The sequence below is a fragment of the Oenanthe melanoleuca genome, chromosome 20 (genome assembly GCF_029582105.1).
Source record: "Oenanthe melanoleuca isolate GR-GAL-2019-014 chromosome 20, OMel1.0, whole genome shotgun sequence".
Lineage (NCBI taxonomy): Eukaryota > Metazoa > Chordata > Aves > Passeriformes > Muscicapidae > Oenanthe > Oenanthe melanoleuca.
The window spans coordinates 5,942,208-5,960,628 of record NC_079353.1 but is presented as its reverse complement, the minus strand read 5'-3'; the positions used below and the strand labels follow the sequence as shown (position 1 = coordinate 5,960,628).

General features: G+C 46.5%; 1 protein-coding gene across 6 annotated transcripts in view; it reads left to right on the top strand.

The window, feature by feature from the left end:
- KCNQ2 (potassium voltage-gated channel subfamily Q member 2) overlaps positions 1-17,874 on the top strand; it is a 66,419-nt gene extending 48,545 nt beyond the window's left edge. For 2 of the 6 annotated variants that reach the window (XM_056507424.1, XM_056507423.1), the window contains 6 exons: positions 5,463-5,686; positions 6,461-6,569; positions 7,100-7,231; positions 9,966-10,073; positions 15,664-15,787; positions 16,452-17,153. In XM_056507424.1, the coding sequence (XP_056363399.1) occupies positions 5,463-5,686; positions 6,461-6,569; positions 7,100-7,231; positions 9,966-10,073; positions 15,664-15,787; positions 16,452-17,153 (1,399 nt within the window). Of the gene's footprint in view, positions 1-5,462; positions 5,687-6,460; positions 6,570-7,099; positions 7,232-9,965; positions 10,074-15,663; positions 15,788-16,451 lie in introns of all 6 variants that reach the window. The other 4 variants (XM_056507427.1, XM_056507425.1, XM_056507426.1 and 1 more) reach the window with 3 other exon arrangements.
- The last annotated feature ends 547 nt before the right edge of the window (positions 17,875-18,421 follow it).

The following is an 18,421-nucleotide window of genomic DNA, read 5'->3' as shown; positions in this document are numbered from 1 at the left end:
ATTTCATCAATAGTCTAGCTGGAAAAAGTGATCCTGACTTCTGTGGTGTTTCCATTTGCCAGGTGAGGTTGCTTTATGTGTGGAGGTGCAGTGTGAGCAGGGACTCCTCCCCAGAGAAAGCCTCCTCTCAGTTGCTTAACACTGAGGTTGTTTATGGCAGAGGTGAAAGTCAGCAGTGTTGTTCATAATCTGTCCTCTCATCTGTTCACGTCTAGTTCTGTTTTCTGGAAAATCAGCCACTCTGATCTCAGTGTCTTCCTTGCATGTCTTCCTAGGCATGGATTTTTAGCTGCTAAAGCCAGTGTAATTTTTTTCTATTTTCTACTGAATTCCTTCCCACTGTGGTCCTCATTTCATCTCCCCCGTCTTCAGTTCTGCAAGGGAAAGGGAGGATGGAACAAAGTGTTACCTCAATATCTTCTTAATCTATTGGAGAGTCTGAAAAGCAGGATGGCAGACTGTGGTTCTTTCAGTCCAAAAGCTCCAGAAACGAGCCTTGAACTTTGGGGTAGCTTCCATTCAGTGTGTAGTGTTACACACTCTGTGCTTTAGTAAAACCGTGGGTTAACTGTGAAGAGATGTAAAAATAATTCAGATGTCTTGTTTCTCTGGGCCCTTGGGTGTCTGCCACCAATCCCCACTGCACTAACCCTTGGGGCAGATGCCAGCACTTTGCTGCAGCTGATGCTGAGTGCTAAAAGCCTTCATCTAGGATGCACATAACGAAATAACAGCACACAACGAGGCAATCATGGAAAACTCAATGTAGGTAAATTAATAGGAAACTCCTTAGAAGCTGTGGTTTCTTAATGTACTAAACCAATGATCTTTAGTCAATAAATGCAATAACACATTCATTTTTAGACAGTAATGTAGCTACACCAAGCCAGATGATCAGCTGTATCGTATTCTGCTTTGTAAGAGACTTTCCCAGCACACTCAGAGATGAGGGCACTCTCAGTGGGAAGAGGAGGCACCAGAGCAGTGAAGGAAAGGTGTTTGCAGAGCCCTTGGCTGGCCTGTGGCTCTGGGTGGGGCAGGTTCTTTAAAGGCTGGTTGGGAATGATCAGCCAGCTCAGAGCTGTGACCTGGCTGCTTTGCTTTGCCCCAAAATGCAGAACAGCCAAGCTGGCAAACAGCTGGGAGGAGATGCAGGATGTGGCTGATGTGGTGTCTGACAGCACTCAGCAGTTTGGGAGAAGAGGGCTGGGAATTAGGAGGAGATGGGTGATTATAACAGAATGCTGCAGGAAGCAAAGGTTCCAGACACGAGTCTGGCTCCAGTGTCCCTTCACTCAAAAGTCCTTTTGTGCTTTTCTGTGCCTGTGTGGTGGCTGCAGGGATGCTGCAACTCCAGTCTTTGCCATCACAGCATCAGTGGCTCCCATCCAGGTCTGGCACCGTGGTTGTGGATGAGGAAAAGGAGAGGGATTACTCACCCTGACACAATCACTGCCTGATGATTTGTTTCCCTTATGCCCAGGTTTCTCTGTTTTTCTAGAAACTGTGTTCTCTAGGCTGAATTCACCTTTTAGCAGTGTTTTTTTTTCTGGAATAGCTGGAGGCAAACCAGGCTTGAGCCGGGCCCTCTCTTGGTTTCTGTTTTAGTCATGGCAAATTTTGCATACACAGTTTTATTCTCCCTTCCTTCATGTCTCCAGTAATTGGTTTCTGTCTCTTACTCACACCAGCAGGCAGACTGGAGCCCAGTGATAGTGACAAAGGCCATCACTCACTCCTGGCACTCCTGCCTGGTTTTAATGAGTTGTTCTCATATGCCACAAGCTCAGCACAAACTCTTGATTTAAAAAAAGCCCCTCATTTACCAACAGGAGACAACCTTTTTCTCCTGGCCACAGCTTCTCAGAAGAATGAGCACTGATACTGGTTGAGTTTGGATGCAGAGATGGATCTGAGTGTGTGCTAGTCTGCCTCATTCTGGCTAGCTCAGAAGAAAATGAAGTAATGGCTCAAGCAGAGTTTAAAATCAATGACAAGACCTTACAACTGATACTTTTTATTGATCTAAAATTACTGCTAATGTAATGAGTCCACATTTTTTTTAAAGTGCTGATTTGATACTATAGAGAACTGGAATGAACCCCAAACCAGAGCATTTCAAACAGGAGCTTAAACCCCTGGCATCCTAAGGAGGCTGATGGCAGCTCATTTTGAAGGTCAGTACTTGCACATTTCTCTGCTGAGTGCTGGGCAGTTGGACTTAACCAAAAAAAGTCCACTAAAGCAGTGAACATCATCCAGGGACTCTCATTTTTTACTGGCAACAGAGAAAAATCAGCTCAGTTTCTACCCTTTGTTAGATTCAAGTCAAAACCATGAATATTTATAAACCTACCCCACGGTCAGCCTGGAAAGGTAATTTTTTGCTATCAAATCTGTTTTCATAGACACCACTTGGAGTGGTTATGAGGACCTAGAATTAAATCACACCCTATCAGTCTGTTGTGGCTTCCCCTGGTCTGTGCCTCTGGTTGCAAAGCCACAGTTCCCTTTCCCTTCCTTCCCCTGGCACGAGCAGAGCTCTGTCATGACTGAGAGTGTCCATCTGTCCCTGCTGTCCTCCCCTTCATGTCACCAACCCTCCCCGCCCAACTGAGGCTTGTTTACCACGCTGGAGTGACACCCAAACACCTCCCTGAGACACTCTGCATCCCTCTGCATGACTTTCTGGCTGAGTGAGAACATGATCTTGGATTAGTGACAACATGTACCCCTATGTATGTCTGTATTTCTTTGGGATTTTTTCCTACCAGCTCCTGCAGACCCCAACAGCATCCTCCTCTGGAGGGATTGTACATGCATGTGATTCCAGGTGTTGTTTCCAATGAGGGAATTGCATGGCAGAAGGAAAAATTCAATTAATTGTTCATGGTGTCTTGTGTTGTCTATGTTAAAACAAAGAAGTTACATGAAGTGTTGGGTTTTTTTCCTCAGTGAGTACTTGGGAACAAAATCCACCCAGATCTTAATTGTTCATCAGATCGCTATGAGATTTTTAAATGTTTTGCTCCTCATGCTCTCAGGCTTGAAACTCTTTGTTCGTATCCCTCACCAAGTTCAACCCTTTCTTTTTTGCTTTTTGTGATTCCTGCAAACATTTGTAGCACAGTTGTTGAGGGAATGGAAAAGGGGCTCCAAGGAAAAGGCCCTGCCATACTCAGTGAAAGGCAACTGGTTTTATGCTGGGATTGGTGATGGGAGAAACTCAGCAGAGGGCACAAAGAGATCACTTCGAATCCTGAATATTGCTGTGTTGCTAAAGAATTTTTATAAAACTTAATTTTTAAAAAGGTCATTCAAAGTAATAGTGCTACTGAAACACAGTGGATTCAAGAAATATTGTTCTGTAAAATCAACAAAAATAAAGAGAAAAGATCCAGATGGCCTGTTTAGAATCAAATGATGAGATTTCAATCTGGTTTCTAATCCAATAAACTCAGTAAGAATTTCTTTTAAACCTTTGGCTCACTCTGTGCGATGGTTTTGGTAGCATTAGTAACGAAGGCTTACATCCAGAAAGGTGTTTAGGCACATGCTTGTTCCCAGATTCCTGTGTGGATTTGTACCTCTGATCTGGATTTCAGCTCTTCTGATCCCATGGCTCTCAGACAGACCCTGCAGATGGGCACCACACTGGAAATCCAATCCCCAGCGCTTACCTGAGTTAAATTCTTCTTTAATCAGAGTAATTCTGCCTTTTTTAATTTAGTCACAAACGAATTTTATTTTCTCTCCAGTCCATCTTTCAATGTGAAATTGCTGCTGAGCTTGTGGTCACAGCCAACCATTCCCTGCAGCCCAGGGGATGCCCTCCCCACACAGCTCTGTAAAATGCTGCCTAAGCACCTTTCCCTCCCTGTAAATGTTTGTTGTCTCACAATGTGAAGTGACTTTGTAAAAATAGCACCTTCTTACTCGACAAATCTGCTCCCTGAGTGTCCTCAAGTCACATCTTCCTTCTCTGGCCAGAGCTGGTGTCTGCTCCTGTCAGCAGGGAACCGCCGGCGGCTGGGAAAAGGGAGCAAAAGCTTTGCTTCAAAACCAGCAGCCAAGTTCTGATTGAGGAACCTCGTGCCAGTTTTGAAGGCAAAGAAGGCTCGTGTGGCCCTGACTTTTAAGTTGGTGTTGCTGAAAGATGCACCCAGAAAAAAAAAAAAAAAAAAAAGCAGGTCTTTGGTTGGTGATGTGGAAATTAAAATTTCTGAAATGTTCTTCCCGCAAATTGCGGCAGAGAGTTGGCAGCAGGATGATAAGTGGCTGCTGCAATGGTACAGAATGCTGGGAATTAAATCCCTGTCTTCACTCAGTTTTGATATACCTATTTATAAAATATTAGCTCTTTGTGCAAGTATCTTGCACTGGTTGTCCAACCTATAATCAGTGGAGTTTAATCATAGATTGCTATTAAGAAAATATGAAATGATCCAGAACTATTTGGAGTCTTCTTTCTCAAATGCTGTCTCTATAAAGTTTGTGGTTTCATGAAGATTCATAAAATCTCTTTGTTCTTAAATTTTCACATGAAAATTCAACACCTTTGCTTGGGTGAAAGGCTTTAAATGCAAATTTCAGAATTTGGAAATTAATTAGAGCTGGGTGATCACTATTTCCCGTGAGATCTTCTCTGTTTTGGAGAGACCTTCTTTTCCAACCATAATTCCAAGGATTCTAGTAGGAAAAAAGACATTAGAGTGACACGTTCCAGAGTTTTAAAATTTGGCTTTCCATGTTTATCACACCCATAGCAGACCCCCAGGGAGATGGCAGATAGGTTTCAGATGGGATTTTTATAGGATTCAAAGGAGCATCACAGTGTTTGTATTTCTGTGTTTCACTGTGTAACTGGATAAAGAGGAACTCTTTGGAATTTATACAAAGGGGGCAGATTGTGTTTTAAGAGGGAGAAAATACAGGAGCTGAAGAAAGGGAAAGGACAGATCTGAGCACCAGAAGTGAAGTGTTTGCACAAAAGTTTGAAGATAATGGTTTGGGGGTTTTTTATTGGTATTTTCTTACTAGCCATAGTGTTTTGCAAGGCAGTTGTGAAAGACAAGCTTCCTAACTCGTGATCGGAGTCGATCAGTGATTTAAGGAATCATAACCTCATTGTTAATGTCATCCTGTCCCGCCAGCCCTGGCATCCCATGAGGGGCTTCTGTTCAAGTCCTCATTATTTTCTCTCTCTTACAAACCATTCCCATTTCACTCATGATGACGGAAACATTTCTACAATGCTTTCTTTAAAACAAAACTAAAAATATATATATATTGGAAAAAAAAAAAAAAAAAAAAGAGAAAAGCCAACAGCAAAGCTACATGTCACTGCTGCTTGGAAGTGCTCTTGGTTTCTAATGGCTGGTGGGGAAGGACTGCGTGGTTTCCAGAATGACTCCTCCTGCTGTCTCCTTTTTGTCTTTGTTTCAACGTGTTTCTCTGAACAGTCAGAAGGTCAGTTTGAAAGATCGTGTCTTCTCCAGTCCCCGCGGTGCTGGCACCAAAGGGAAAGGCTCTCCACAGGCTCAGGGCATCAGGAGGTCCCCCAGTGCTGACCAGAGCATCGAGGACAGCCCGAGCAAAGTGCCCAAGAGCTGGAGCTTCGGAGACCGCAGCCGAGCCCGGCAAGCGTTCCGCATCAAGGGAGCGGCGTCGCGGCAGAACTCGGAAGGTACCCGCGCTCCCAAATCCCCAGCTGGCCCCCACATCCTCTCCCTCCCCACCTAAGAAGGGCAGAGCTGCCAGCCAAGGTGCTGGGACTCCTTCCCCTCCAAGATATTTAGCTTGGTGTAGCCAGAGCAATCTGATTAAGTTGAAGATGTCCCTGCCTGTTGCAGGGGGTTGGGCTGGAGGGCCTTTAAAAGGTCCCTTGCAACCCAAATTTGTCAGTAATGACTAGAAGAGGCAAGAAAACCCCTTCTGATATGCATGATAATATTTATATTTCTGTAGATAAAGATGGGGAAAGCAGGAAGAGTCAAGCTTTGTGACAAGAGGATATGACCTCAAGGTGTGCTGGGGTGGGGTAGATTGGATATTAGGAGAAATTTCTTCACTGAAAAGGTGATCAAGCCCTGGAATGGGCTGCACAGGGCAGTGGTGGAGTCACCTTCTTGAAGGGATTTAAAACACATCTAGATGTAGCATTGGGGACATGGGTTAGTGACTGGGCTTGGCTGTGCTGGGGGAATGGTTGGACTCGATGATATGAAAGGGCTTTTCCAACCCAAATGACACTGGGATTCACTGATGTAGGGATGGGTGATAGCTGCTAAGTGTCACCTGAGCACATCCTGGGAAATGCTCTCATCTGGATGCTCAGCACAAGCTTCTCTGCTGCTTCCCCTGGGGTTGCTGTTTGTGATCTGCCTCGTCTTTCCTTGCGTGGCACTGGCACAGGAAACAGTAACGTGTTTGTGTTTCTCCTTCCCTGTCCCAAACCCAGAAGCAAGCCTCCCTGGAGAAGACATTCCTGATGAGAACAAAAGCTGCAACTGCGAGTTTGTGACAGAAGATTTGACACCAGGGCTGAAAGTCAGCATCAGGGCAGTGTGGTAAGAGAGGGAGAGGGGGGAAGCAGTCCAGAAAAATAAACTATAGAGAAAAATGAGAAGTGTAAAGCCCAAGAAGTGCTTGCAAATGCTGACATGTGCGTGCTGCAGGCTGTTTTTCCCCTGGGTGGCCTGCCCTGCTTTACAGACAGTTTTGCCAGGAAGGGCAATTTTTGCTTAGGGAAGGAATAAACGGAGAAACAGGAAAATCTCCCGCAGGGAGGCATCCAAATGACGGTTCTCACCAGCTCTGAGATTTAATGCTGACATTTCTAAAAGTGGTGCAGAGAGCACATGCACAGATGACAGTCCAAGGGGCACCAGGGACCCCCTGGCGCAGACGGGGCTGCAGCCACCAGCCCCCGCAATCCCCTTCCTCTCTCCTACTGCTGCATCCTCTCCCAAACACACAGGCTGGGATTTATTCCACTTCCCTTCCAAAAGCAGCTCCCTGCAGTGCTTTCTCTCTGCCATTAAGCAGGTCAGGCTGCACCCAGGGACTGTGCTATGATTTTTCTCTCTGTCTCCTGCAGCATTATGAGGTTTCTCGTCTCCAAGCGCAAGTTTAAGGAGAGCCTTCGGCCCTACGACGTGATGGATGTCATCGAGCAGTACTCAGCTGGCCACCTGGACATGCTCTCCCGGATTAAAAACCTCCAGGCCAGGCAAGAGACCCCTCTCTTTGCTTCATTTCCACTGCTTTTTGTTCACTGTGGAGGTATTGCTGAGAGAAAGACACTTCCCTTTGCAGCTACAGCTTATTCTGTTCCTTTTCAAGATAAATCCCCAAGGAAGACATCAGTGCTTATGGCTGGAACCCACAGGGATAAGCAGGACAAGGACTGCCCCAAAACTCCCTTACTGCCTTATCTCAGGACATACACAAAAATGTGGCTCCTCCTGCTTTATTTTGGGAGCTTTTTGCATTATGGTATATCCCATAGGAAAGGCAGGTGGGTACTCCATGGTCCTCCTGGCAGGGTGCAAAGGTTTGGTGCCCCAGGCTCATGTGGGTCATTTGGTACCTTTCTGTGAGTGAAATAAGACAAAATTTGGTTTCCTGGCTGTGGCCCTGCTGCCACAGACACAGAGAGCAGTGAGCAGGCAGCAGCTCCCTCCCACTGCTGGGATTCTAAACCACTTCAGGAGGAATCCCTCCTCGGATGGCACAGCCTGCTGAAAATCTGTGCAGATGGGAATTTCTCATCCAAGCTCACCGTAGGTGGGTTTAGCTGAGCTGCATTTCAGCTTCTGTGCTCAGATTTTAGGGCAAGATGTGTTCATTTCAACAGGAGAAGGGATGTGGAAAAGGGGCAAATGGAAACCGAGAAGGTTCCATGTTTTTCATGTTTCTCCTGGAAGAAAAAAACCAAAAAACAAACACTTAACTTTGATACTTTGAACAGAGGATTGGAGTTTAAGCTTTTAGTCTGACCACTCCTTCCTCAGCCCTGACCCCAAGTCTCCAACACCCCCAGTTGTGTTGGCTCAGCAGGAGCAGCTTCAGTTTTGCAGAGCTTGAAGGACACCCAGAACTGTGGCAGGGCTTGGCCATGGGCAATCTCCAGTCAAAAAAATACACCATTTGCTTTTACACTTGGAGAATGAAATTGCTCCCCTTGATGGCTGTGGCAGCCCAGCTTCCCCTAGAAGCCATTGAGGAAGTTTTCCTTCAATTTCAGACCCATCTAAGTGCCTGGTAGTCAGCTAATGTGAAGAAAAAGGAAGTGTTTGTGTATGCAAACAGCTGACATGAACCTCAGGAGTAAAGTAGGAAAATTGTCTTGGGAAAAAGAGAAATCTCTGTTCTGCCATGAATCTCTCAGAGGCCATTTTAACTCTGCTATTTTTGATGTTCAAGACACAGAGGTAACTTTCTCAGCCCTGTGCATTTCCCAGAAGGAACATTCTCCCTTTCCATGGAGACCAAAATATCCTGGAGAATTTCCTCTGTGTGAGCCTCTGACTCCTGTTCAGTACAAATTCATTGACCATAGATCCAAGATGTGTAGCTGAATATAGAGGGGGAAGAGGAGGGGGAGAGGATTGAGATTTCCCAACTTCAGTCACCTGAAACAAGAGGCCTTGAGGCCACCTCCACAGTGGGTTCTGGGCATGGGGGTTGTCACCTCTGCTGGCCCCAGGTGGGATGCTGAGTCTCCAGCACCCTGAGGGCTGTGGCAGAAATTGTCTCACCACCCATCCAGGTGTCCCAGTCTTTCAGGGGCATGTGCCACAAAGACAAAGCAATTTGGTTGTCTGCTTTTTTTGGGGAGATTGGGGTCAGGAATTGCAGCTTTCAAAGACCAAACTGGATTCTCCTCTTAGCTGTAGCTCTGGGACTGTGAGGATGAGGTTCTGGGTTTGGACAAGGCCACCACCCATCCTCTCACAGGGAAGCCAGGAGGACCAGGAGCTGCTTCAACAGCATGGAGCACCTGGATTTGAGATCCAAGATACCAGGCAGCTTCACTGGTTTCACTGTCCCCACTGAGCAGAGACCAGTGATGGGAGCAGACCCCTTTGGGGCACCCTTTGGGCACCAGCAGGTCCCACAGCTGGGCAGCTGCCAGTATAACTGGAAGGGCCCCCTGGAGACAAGGCCATGGCCAGTGCTGGACCCTGCACCCATACAGGTGGACCCCAGGGAGGAAGTCATGGGCACCTTGGAGAACAGATATTTTAATGTCCCTTTCCTTCATCAGTCAAAGCCCTGTGCTGCCTGCCAGCTCAGCTCAGCAGGGCAGGCTCTGACCTCCCCTAGCCAGGGCTCTGGTGGATTAAAGCTGCATCCCAGCACATTTCTGGGGTGTTTACATGCACTTCCCTCTTTAATGAGTAAAGCCTCTGTCACTGTGTCTGCAATGTGCTCTTTTCAGTGTTGTGTTCACATTGTCTCGTGTTCCATCCTGACACCTTGCCAACCATGGATGTCTCCCATTCATTGTTATCCAGCCCTGCAGCGTTCCTCGCCGGCTCCCAGCAGCTCATGCTTCCCTCAACTAGCTGAGGATGTGCTCTCTAGCACTGGAACTGAAAGGAGGATGAATATATGTTGTTTCATATCCAGCCACCTCAATGGGATATTGCCACACATATGCAAATATATTCCAGAGGGTAAAGCATGGTGCCTGTGATATCTGGGGCGGGGGGAGCTCTTAAATGATGTTGCAGTGGTGCCTAAATCTCCAAATCTTACCCTGAGGTGGGTAAGAAGGCTCTCTCCTACCACCAGCCTTCTGTTTCCAGTGGAATATATTTTCAGATTCTCTCTCTTTCTCTCCCTGTCCTTCTGTTTGTCAGTTGTTTCTTTCTGCGACTTTTCTCTGACCAACTTTTCTCTACGTGTTGCTTCATTATGCATTTTGCTGGTGTCTTTTCTCTTATTTACTTTGCCAGGATAGATATGATTGTGGGTCCCCCACCCCCTTCAACTCCCCGGCATAAGAAGTATCCAACCAAAGGACCCATGTATTCTTCCAAAGAGTCTCCCCAATACTCGCCTAGGTTAGGATTCACCAAAATGCCGCTTTCTCTGGAATTATTTTTTTTTTTTTTCATTTGCTTAATGTCAAACCCCTTTCATGCCAGTTATATGACGGCATTTCTCACTTAGCAGTGCAGCCTGCTAAATCATGACTCACTTGGGTTTGCTGCTCTGGGTGTGCTCTGATTTGCCTTCAAGCCAGAGGGGAACAAAAAAGGGGATGTTCATTCATTCAGCCATCAATAACCATCAGTTCCTTCAGTGAGCCTATTTCCTGTTTCCAGTCTTCTTCGAGGTGTGAGAAAACCAAATTATGTCTTTTTAAAAGATCTCATATTTTATCAGGCTGTCTTCTAAAAGGTGGAATATTTACTCACAAAGCCAATATAAAGTGAACATTCCACTTCCTGAAGGGTGACACCGTCCACACACAAGCAAAGGAGCCTCTGCAGCTCTTTGGACAATGAAACGAGTTTATTTCAGTGGGCAAAGTAAGAATGAAGTGTTTTGTAGCTGATGAGCACAGTGGTCTCTGTTCCTTCCTGGTGCCACTCTACTGATCATGGAGGAAAGAATTGTCTTAAAATGCTACAACCGTGGCACTCATATTCTGTAAAACAATAAATCAATCCTGACTTTCCAAGCAAAAGGAGCAGGAGTCAAACCCAGCCCTCAGTCACACAGTATAACAGTTCTCATTAAGTTCTCTCCCTCAGTAAAACCATGTCTGAAGCTCATGCATGAGGAATGTATGATCACAAAAATTCCCATTTTAGGGCATTCTGAGGTCTGGGCAGCAAGGCCATGAGCTGGGCTCTATTTTTTTCCTTGCACTGAAACCACTAGAGCCCAAGGCAGGTATAAATATTTGCCAGAAAGTCATTTTCCATGTAGAAATAGTAGGTGATTTTTTAAATGCAGTAAGCTTAGCCTCAAATATTTTTTTCCTAAATATATTTGCTTCCCTAAGACCTAATATGTGACAAATCTCTTGATTTTTATTTAAGCTGCTCTGAGTAATCTTCACTAGAGAAATGTAAGTAAAAGGAATATTGAAAGCTTACCTTTTCCCACTCAGCTAGCTCAAACATTAAAAAAATAGAATGTTCTAGAAGCCCAAAGCTTTATGCTTGAAAAAAATGCTTTCAGAAAAGTATTTTTCTCATTTCTCCTCCCTGCCAAAAGAAGTCTTTGAAAATGAAATAACCTTGTTATTTGCAGAAATATATATATATATATATATATTCTATTTAAAAATAAAAATACATATTCAAAGGGATTTTTGTTGTATTTAACCTTTAAAATGATATGTCCAACAAGCCTTCACTGAAAGCAAGATTTTCATGGGAAAACTTGTGCCTCACCCACAGCCAAGGTAATTGATGGATCTGAGGGGAGGAGGCCTCAAACTGGGATATTTATTTTATTCAGTCCAAGACTGTTGCTGTATCAGCTTCATGCTAATGACTTTCCCCTTACCATTTATACAGTTTCTAATACTGATTAAAAAATCTTTGCACATGCTCACAAGGCTCCTGGGATGTTTAGACTTTTTTTGGTAATTTCTCCCTTTTCCAATTATTTTTTTTTCATTTCCCCCTTACCAAGCTGTGGATGCAGAAATCAGCAGGGTACAGAAGGCTGATGAAATCTCTGTTCCCACCCATGAAAAGGCTTATGCTGCACTTAATTTTTGGCAGTTTTATCCTCCCACAGACACCAGCAGCACTTGTGAGGTGCTCAAGGGGCCGATGGATGGGAACCAGAGCATTCCCAAGCCCAGATCCAACCCCTGGGTCAGGCTCTGCTGCTGCCATGAACTTTGGGTCTGTGCCATGGGGATGTGTCCTGTGAGGTCCCCATGGATGGCTCCAGCCTCTCCTTTTCAGTCTGTACCCCCTGTTTTAAATTCTGCCCAGAAAAACATCATGGCAGGGATGTCCCATGAGCTGTCTTGACCCTGTGGATCGCTCAGTTTGGCCAAAAATCTTTCTGCAAGCAGCTCCCAGCAAAGTCAGGGGGATCCTGGTAGGTGCTCACGGCTGTGGTTTGGCTGATGGTGTTTGCTCCATGCTCTACACACAGACAATTTGGATAAAATTCCCTTGATCATCTGATTTAGCCTAGAATAGGTGCAGTCTCAGCAGTAATTTTTAGGCAACAGCTGTTGATCAAAATTTGTCCAGAGCAACTTTTATTGCCAAATGAAGGGATAAGTGGCCAGTCCTGTGACATGGATGAAGGGGGTTTGGCTTCAATGCCTGGATTGTTTACTAAAATTTATAAGAGATAAAGAATAAAAAAAAAAGAAAACACTTGACTATCTATTCCCAAACACTTCATTTTTATCTCATTTGACCTTTTGATGTCTGCTTCTGGCCCGAGGGTGACATATTACACCTCTTTGCATGCACTGTTAGCATGAAGCATAATGAAGCATGAGAAAACCTGCACTGTGGCTGATGCAAGAATTTACATTTTTTTTGTATCATTAGAAAGAAGGAAAGACAGTAAAGTCCACTTTAAAGAGCAATCCCCTCTTCTCTCCCCTCCCAAGCTGAGGCCCAGCAGAGCCGACCAAGGACAGCAGATGGCACAGTTTGTTGTGCATCCTTAGAAATCTCTGAATCCTCTTCTGCCAGGAAAGGAAGAACATGGGGCTGGCTCTTCCAAAGCTTCAGCTGAATTCTTCCCTCTGCACATGTGCATTTGGCACAGCAAAAATAAGAATTGAGAAGACAAGCCTCCCCATGGGCTGTAGTGTAGAAGTGGGATGGGCACCTCAGAAGATTCTTGGTGCTTTGTCATGCTGTAAGAACATAAATTATCCCCTTCTGCCTGCTAAAGTGGAATATGTTCTTTCTTCTTCATCTTTTGAGCTTTGTTGCCCAGTTTGGACAAAACCTCAAAATCTTGTAATGGCTAAAAGGACCTCCTGCTCTTGGTGCAGGTGGGTTGGGAGCTCACAGGGAATTCCCTCTTTTCTCTTGTATCAGATAAGGCACAAATGAAACCTCTGTGCTTTGCTGAGGGTAGGAGCACTGTCCTGTGGTCCAACTTGGGAAGCAAAGGGGTGGGAGACCTTGAGAATGGTTTCTCCCATAAAGAGAGAAGGACTTGGTTCACCTTCTTCTGCCCTCTCTGCACTGAAGCCAGAGTTGCCCCTGCACCATCCCTGGGGCTGCCTCCCAGGAGAGATCTGGCTCTGCTTCCTCAGGGCTGAGGAAGACAGCCACCCCAGGAGTCAGGGCAGTGCTCAGGTACAGACACAAAGGCAGTGAATCAAGTGGGAGTTCTGGGCTCTGGTGTCAGTTATGTAATGGGAAAGGGCTTCTGAATGCTTTATGGGTGAGCTCTGTGAAAGGCTTCAGCCCTGCTCCTAAACCCCAGGTCTAAAGTGGTGTCCTCAAAGGTGAGCAACAGTTTATTGCTCTTCTCAGTGATCACTCCATCTGTGAAGTGCCAGCTGGCCCCTGGAATGGGCCATGTGAGGTTCACTCACTGGAGAGCTCTTCTCTTCAGGCATGAAAGACAGCTTTGATTTCTGCAAGGTTAGAATTAGGGTACACGAGGCTTTCTCTGTCATTAGGATGCAATGTTGGGTTCTCCTCTCTGTGTCACAGTCTGTCCTGCCTCCCTGCTCTGCTCCACAGCTGCTGAGGGACATCTCATTGCCATTAGTGGACACATTTCAGTGGCAGTGTGGGTGCTGGATGGGACAGGAGGACAGAGCACCCTGATTGTTCTTGGCCTTCTGCAATATTCAATAACATTGAGACTTTGGGCCTCTTTAAACTCATGTTCATTGTTTTACCAGTCTACTTGCTTGTGCATCCAGGAGAGGAGTTCATACAGTGGCTGTACCACGCCTTGACTTGTGACTCCCCACCAAGGTAGCCCGAGGTATCCAATTTAACAGCTCCTTGCTTACATGGTAACGACATTGTCCTAGGATTTCTTGTGCTGTATGTCCTGTCAGTAATTGCATCCCTCGTGGGGAGTTCCTGTAAATGTCAGTGATTTCCTTCTCCCATTACAAGAGAGAAATAAGGCATGCATATTCCTCACACTTGTAATTCCAGCACTTGGTGCTCCTTGTACTCCTGTGCTTATATTGCTAAGCAAAGGATCAAACATGGCTTTTTAAGCAGAACAGAATTCTGTCACATCCCTGCCCAAATCAAGTAGCTTCTGGGATCAAAGCTAAACTCTGAAACGATTGTTGGCTCATATTTTCTGTCTTTGGTGTGATGTGCTCACCCACTTCATCTCTTTGAGCCAGCTCTGGTGCTGTGAAGTGCTCTTGCTCTAATATAAGCTAAGGGAGCCACACTGGTCCATTCCCACTGGTCCCTGTCCCTGGTGTCAACAGCCAACATCCGTATGAAGTCCCTGTCCAGCGTGAAGCAAACAGATGGCTCTTGTGTTGGAAATAGCCTCACGTCTCATTCCTTTCCTTGGTTTTTGTTTGTTCATTTTCCCCTGTCTGTCTGTGTTCAGCTCCTTCCTTTTCCTCCTCCTGGTGCATGGACCCATGGCCCACACGGCAGAACTGCGTAAGAAGCATTTTGAGTTTTTGCTCAAGATACCTCGACTTGGTTTCAGTCAGATTAATTAACCCTTCTTTCCCCCTGCCACCCTGACATTTGGTGCATTATGCAAGAGTAAAGTTTGCCCAGCACAGAATTAGTCTGTAAACCTGGCTGCCATTAAGGAGTTATTCCAAAAATGAGTTGCTCCCTGGACTTTGGAGGGATCAAGAAGCTCCAGTGTTTACTCTCCAGAAATTTAAATTTGACAATAAAATTGAGTTCCAGCTTCCAAAATGGTTCTGCCCTCCTCCTTCCTCTGCATATGGAGCTGTTAATCAACCCAGGTGTTTCCATATTGGGAATAAGGAAGTGCAAATGTGACATGTGTAAAGAATTCAGTACCAAATTGTGTGCCTGGTAACCTTTCCTGGCTTATTTGGCAGGAGCATCCTCTGATGCTCCGAGCTGGGAGCCCTGCTAATAAAAAACATCTAAGAGTACAAGTGAGAACTGTATTGAGATGAAAGCAGTTTGGTAATATCTGATGAGTTCTGGCCAAATAATTCCACCAAAACAGTTATCACTGCACCTGTTTGTCTGGATCTTAGGACAAGCAGCTCATTTTCATGGACATGAGAATTACACATGGACATTTGCATTGAGGAGAGGAAACTGCTGCAAAGACTGAAAAAGATCCCATTGATATTTGCTAGACAGAAAGCTTGATCTTCCCCCAAAATAATAATTTCTCAATGCAAATAGGAAGTTAATTGATTTGGAAGAAAGCCAGTTAAAGAAATTCTTTGCTGTGGGTAAATTTACTGTGCATAATGTGCCAGGTTTTACCTGTATAAACAGAAATGGATAATTTCAAACTCTGCTAATACTGCTCTGAATTTTGCATCTGAATTAACACTTCAGTGCCACTGCGTGTCTGTGAGTAATTTGGAGTGTTAGTTGGGAGAGAGGCTGTTGCTTTGTCCCGTGGAGGCACAACAAGCAGTGCCCTCCTCACCTGCTGCCTCCAACTGACTCCAGGTCCTTTTCCGGGGGCGGGGGGATTTTCTGATCCCGGTAGAGTTGACCAGATCGTTGGGAGAGGATCCTCCATGACTGACAAGGACCGGACCAAAGGGCCGGCCGAAGGGGAGCTGCCTGAAGATCCCAGCATGATGGGCAGGCTTGGAAAAGTTGAAAAACAGGTATCTTGGGTCAGGAAGGGGTTCTTGGCAGAGGGTGTTGCCTGCATTGTGTTGTTTTTCCTGGGTTTTTTCGCTCAGTAGGATGTTTCCTTTTAGTTAAAAAAAAAAGTGGGAGCCCAGAATGCTTTGGAAAAGAAGCAAGGTGGATGTTATGAAAGGGCACTAAATGCCTTGGTAGCCTAAGTGCAACTTTCAGACCAGGCACTTTGAGTCTAGTTTATTGAGTTTGTCAAAAGCCTGCATTGTTTTTGAAAACAGCACATTGGTTTCTTTGCCACCATGCTGGACACATTTCAAATGAATCCCTGAGCCTGGCTGCTGGAGCTGCTAGCCTTGCTGAAGATTTAAAATCTTCGTAGAGCATAAGGCTCAAAAATCCCAATGTCCTTCTGAGCCCAGACAAGTGCAAAGTGTAGGAAGGAGCTAGAAGAAGCTTTTCTAGAACTTGGTGCCTGTTATAAAGAGCATAAGGAAAATCCTGTAACAAGGGAAACCCCATAAAAAGGAGAATTAAACCCTTCAGAACAAGGCAATTAAATATTCACAAGAAGTTTGGGATGCTGTGGGTGAGTGTAGGCAGCCCAGCCCCACATTGTGGCTCCATGGAAGCTGCTCATACTCAGGATGTTATTGTGCACGTAGTGGAGCTGTGCTGTTTCTGCAGGTTCAGTCCATGGAGAAGAAGCTGGACTTCCTGGTGAACATTTACATGCAGCGCATGGGCATCCCCCCAACGGAGACAGAGGCTTACTTTGGGTCCAAGGAACCAGACCCAGCCCCTCCCTACCACAGCCCCGAAGACAGCAGGGAGCACATCGACAAGAACGGCTGCATCATCAAGATCATCAGGTCCACCAGCTCCATGGGCCAGAAGAACTTCTCGGCCCCGCCGGCGCCGAGCAACGCGTGCCCGCCCTCCACGTCGTGCCAGCGGCAGAGCCACGGCTCGTCTCCCGTGGGGGAGCCCGGCTCGCTGGTGCGCATCCCGCCGCCGCCCTCCCACGAGCGCTCGCTGTCCGCCTACGGCGGCCACCGCGCCAGCGCCGAGTTCCTGCGCGGCGAGGACGCGGCGGCCAAGCACCACGAGAGCGCCCTGAGAGACAGCGACACCTCCATCTCCATCCCCTCGGTGGACCACGAGGAGCTGGAGCGCTCTTTCAGCGGCTTTAGCATCTCCCAGTCCAAAGAGAATTTGGACATCCTTAACAACGGTTGCTATGCAGCCGTGGCCAAAATCAGACCCTACATTGCGGAAGGGGAGTCGGACACCGACTCTGACCTCTGCACGCCCTGCGGGCCCCCCCCGAGGTCGGCCACGGGCGAGGGACCCTTCAGTGACATGGGCTGGTCGACCCCCCGGCAGTGAAGCCTCCCTGCAGCCCCAGCTGTCCACCTGTGGAACTTCTCAAGGAGATTGACAGCTAAGGCTTTCCTCTTTCTAGGACACCCTTAGCTGGCAGATAACTTTCCTGCAGCTTACTCTGGGGGGAACGAGCAGGTCCGAGCCTGCACTTGCGGAAGAGGTGACGGTGATGAGCGAACTGGAGCCGTGAAGTCCAGATTTCTTTCATACTCTCTTTCTAAGATCATTAGGTGAAACTTCCATGGCGCAGAGTAGGCAATTTGCATTTCTTGGGAATCTTCAGAAGCACGGGGCAGGAATAAATCAGCCAGCCAGGGCTTTTGTAGATCACATTAACTGGTGGCTGACAGGTGGGAATTGCTGTGTCATGGCAGGAGTTGATGACACCTTTCGGTGTTTTGGAGTCACAGACAGAATACTTGTCTGTTTCTAGCTTAGGTTTCAGTGCATTTGTAATAGTGAGGGGTTGTTACTCTGTGGTCCCTCATTAGCTGTCAGGAAGGTTTCATAATTCCAATATAATACATGGAAATGCTGTGTAGGTCCCTGGAGGAGAGGGATGGGGGCTGGGATATTTGCAGGAGCAGAAGACGTGGCCTTAAGTGGGATTTGCTGGGGTACTGCTCTGAACCAGTTTGGAAATGATCCCATCTTAGGAAAAACTCAGAAATACGAGCCTGAGGGCAAGAAGAGAGACAATCCAGAGGGCAAAGAAATGAAACAGAGAAAGAGGACGAGACACTATGGGGAAGGAATTTTATATTTTAAACCATGTATTATATTTAATTATCTCTCCTTCTGCTGACAAAGGGACCTGGGAGTGCTTTGAAAGCAAAGACAAACCAAAGGCAACCCCTGTGGAGGGCTGCCATGATCCCAAGCCATTCTCATGGCCAGCAGAGCTGTTGGGGAGGCACAGCCACCAGGCAGAGGGAGAGGGTGGGTGTGCAGGATGCTGTGGTCCCTGCCTTGCTGCTGCTGAGCTCCATCCTCTGGAAGCCCTGTTGGTCAGAGTGGGCACTTTTCTTACAGTTTGCATTGTGCCTGAACACTTTTGCACAAACTATGCCCGTGAAAATCTTTCCTTTCTTCTTCAGCCCTGCCAAGAATCTCACCCCCACGTTCTCGGGACATCCTTTGGTTTGTTTGGGCCCCTCAAGCTGGGTTAAGAGGCGCTGCTTTGTTTCTTCATGGTCTTTCAGAAGCCTCTTGCCCGTGTGCCAATCCCAGTCTGCCCCATTTCGTTGTTCTGGAAGCACTTCCACTTGGAA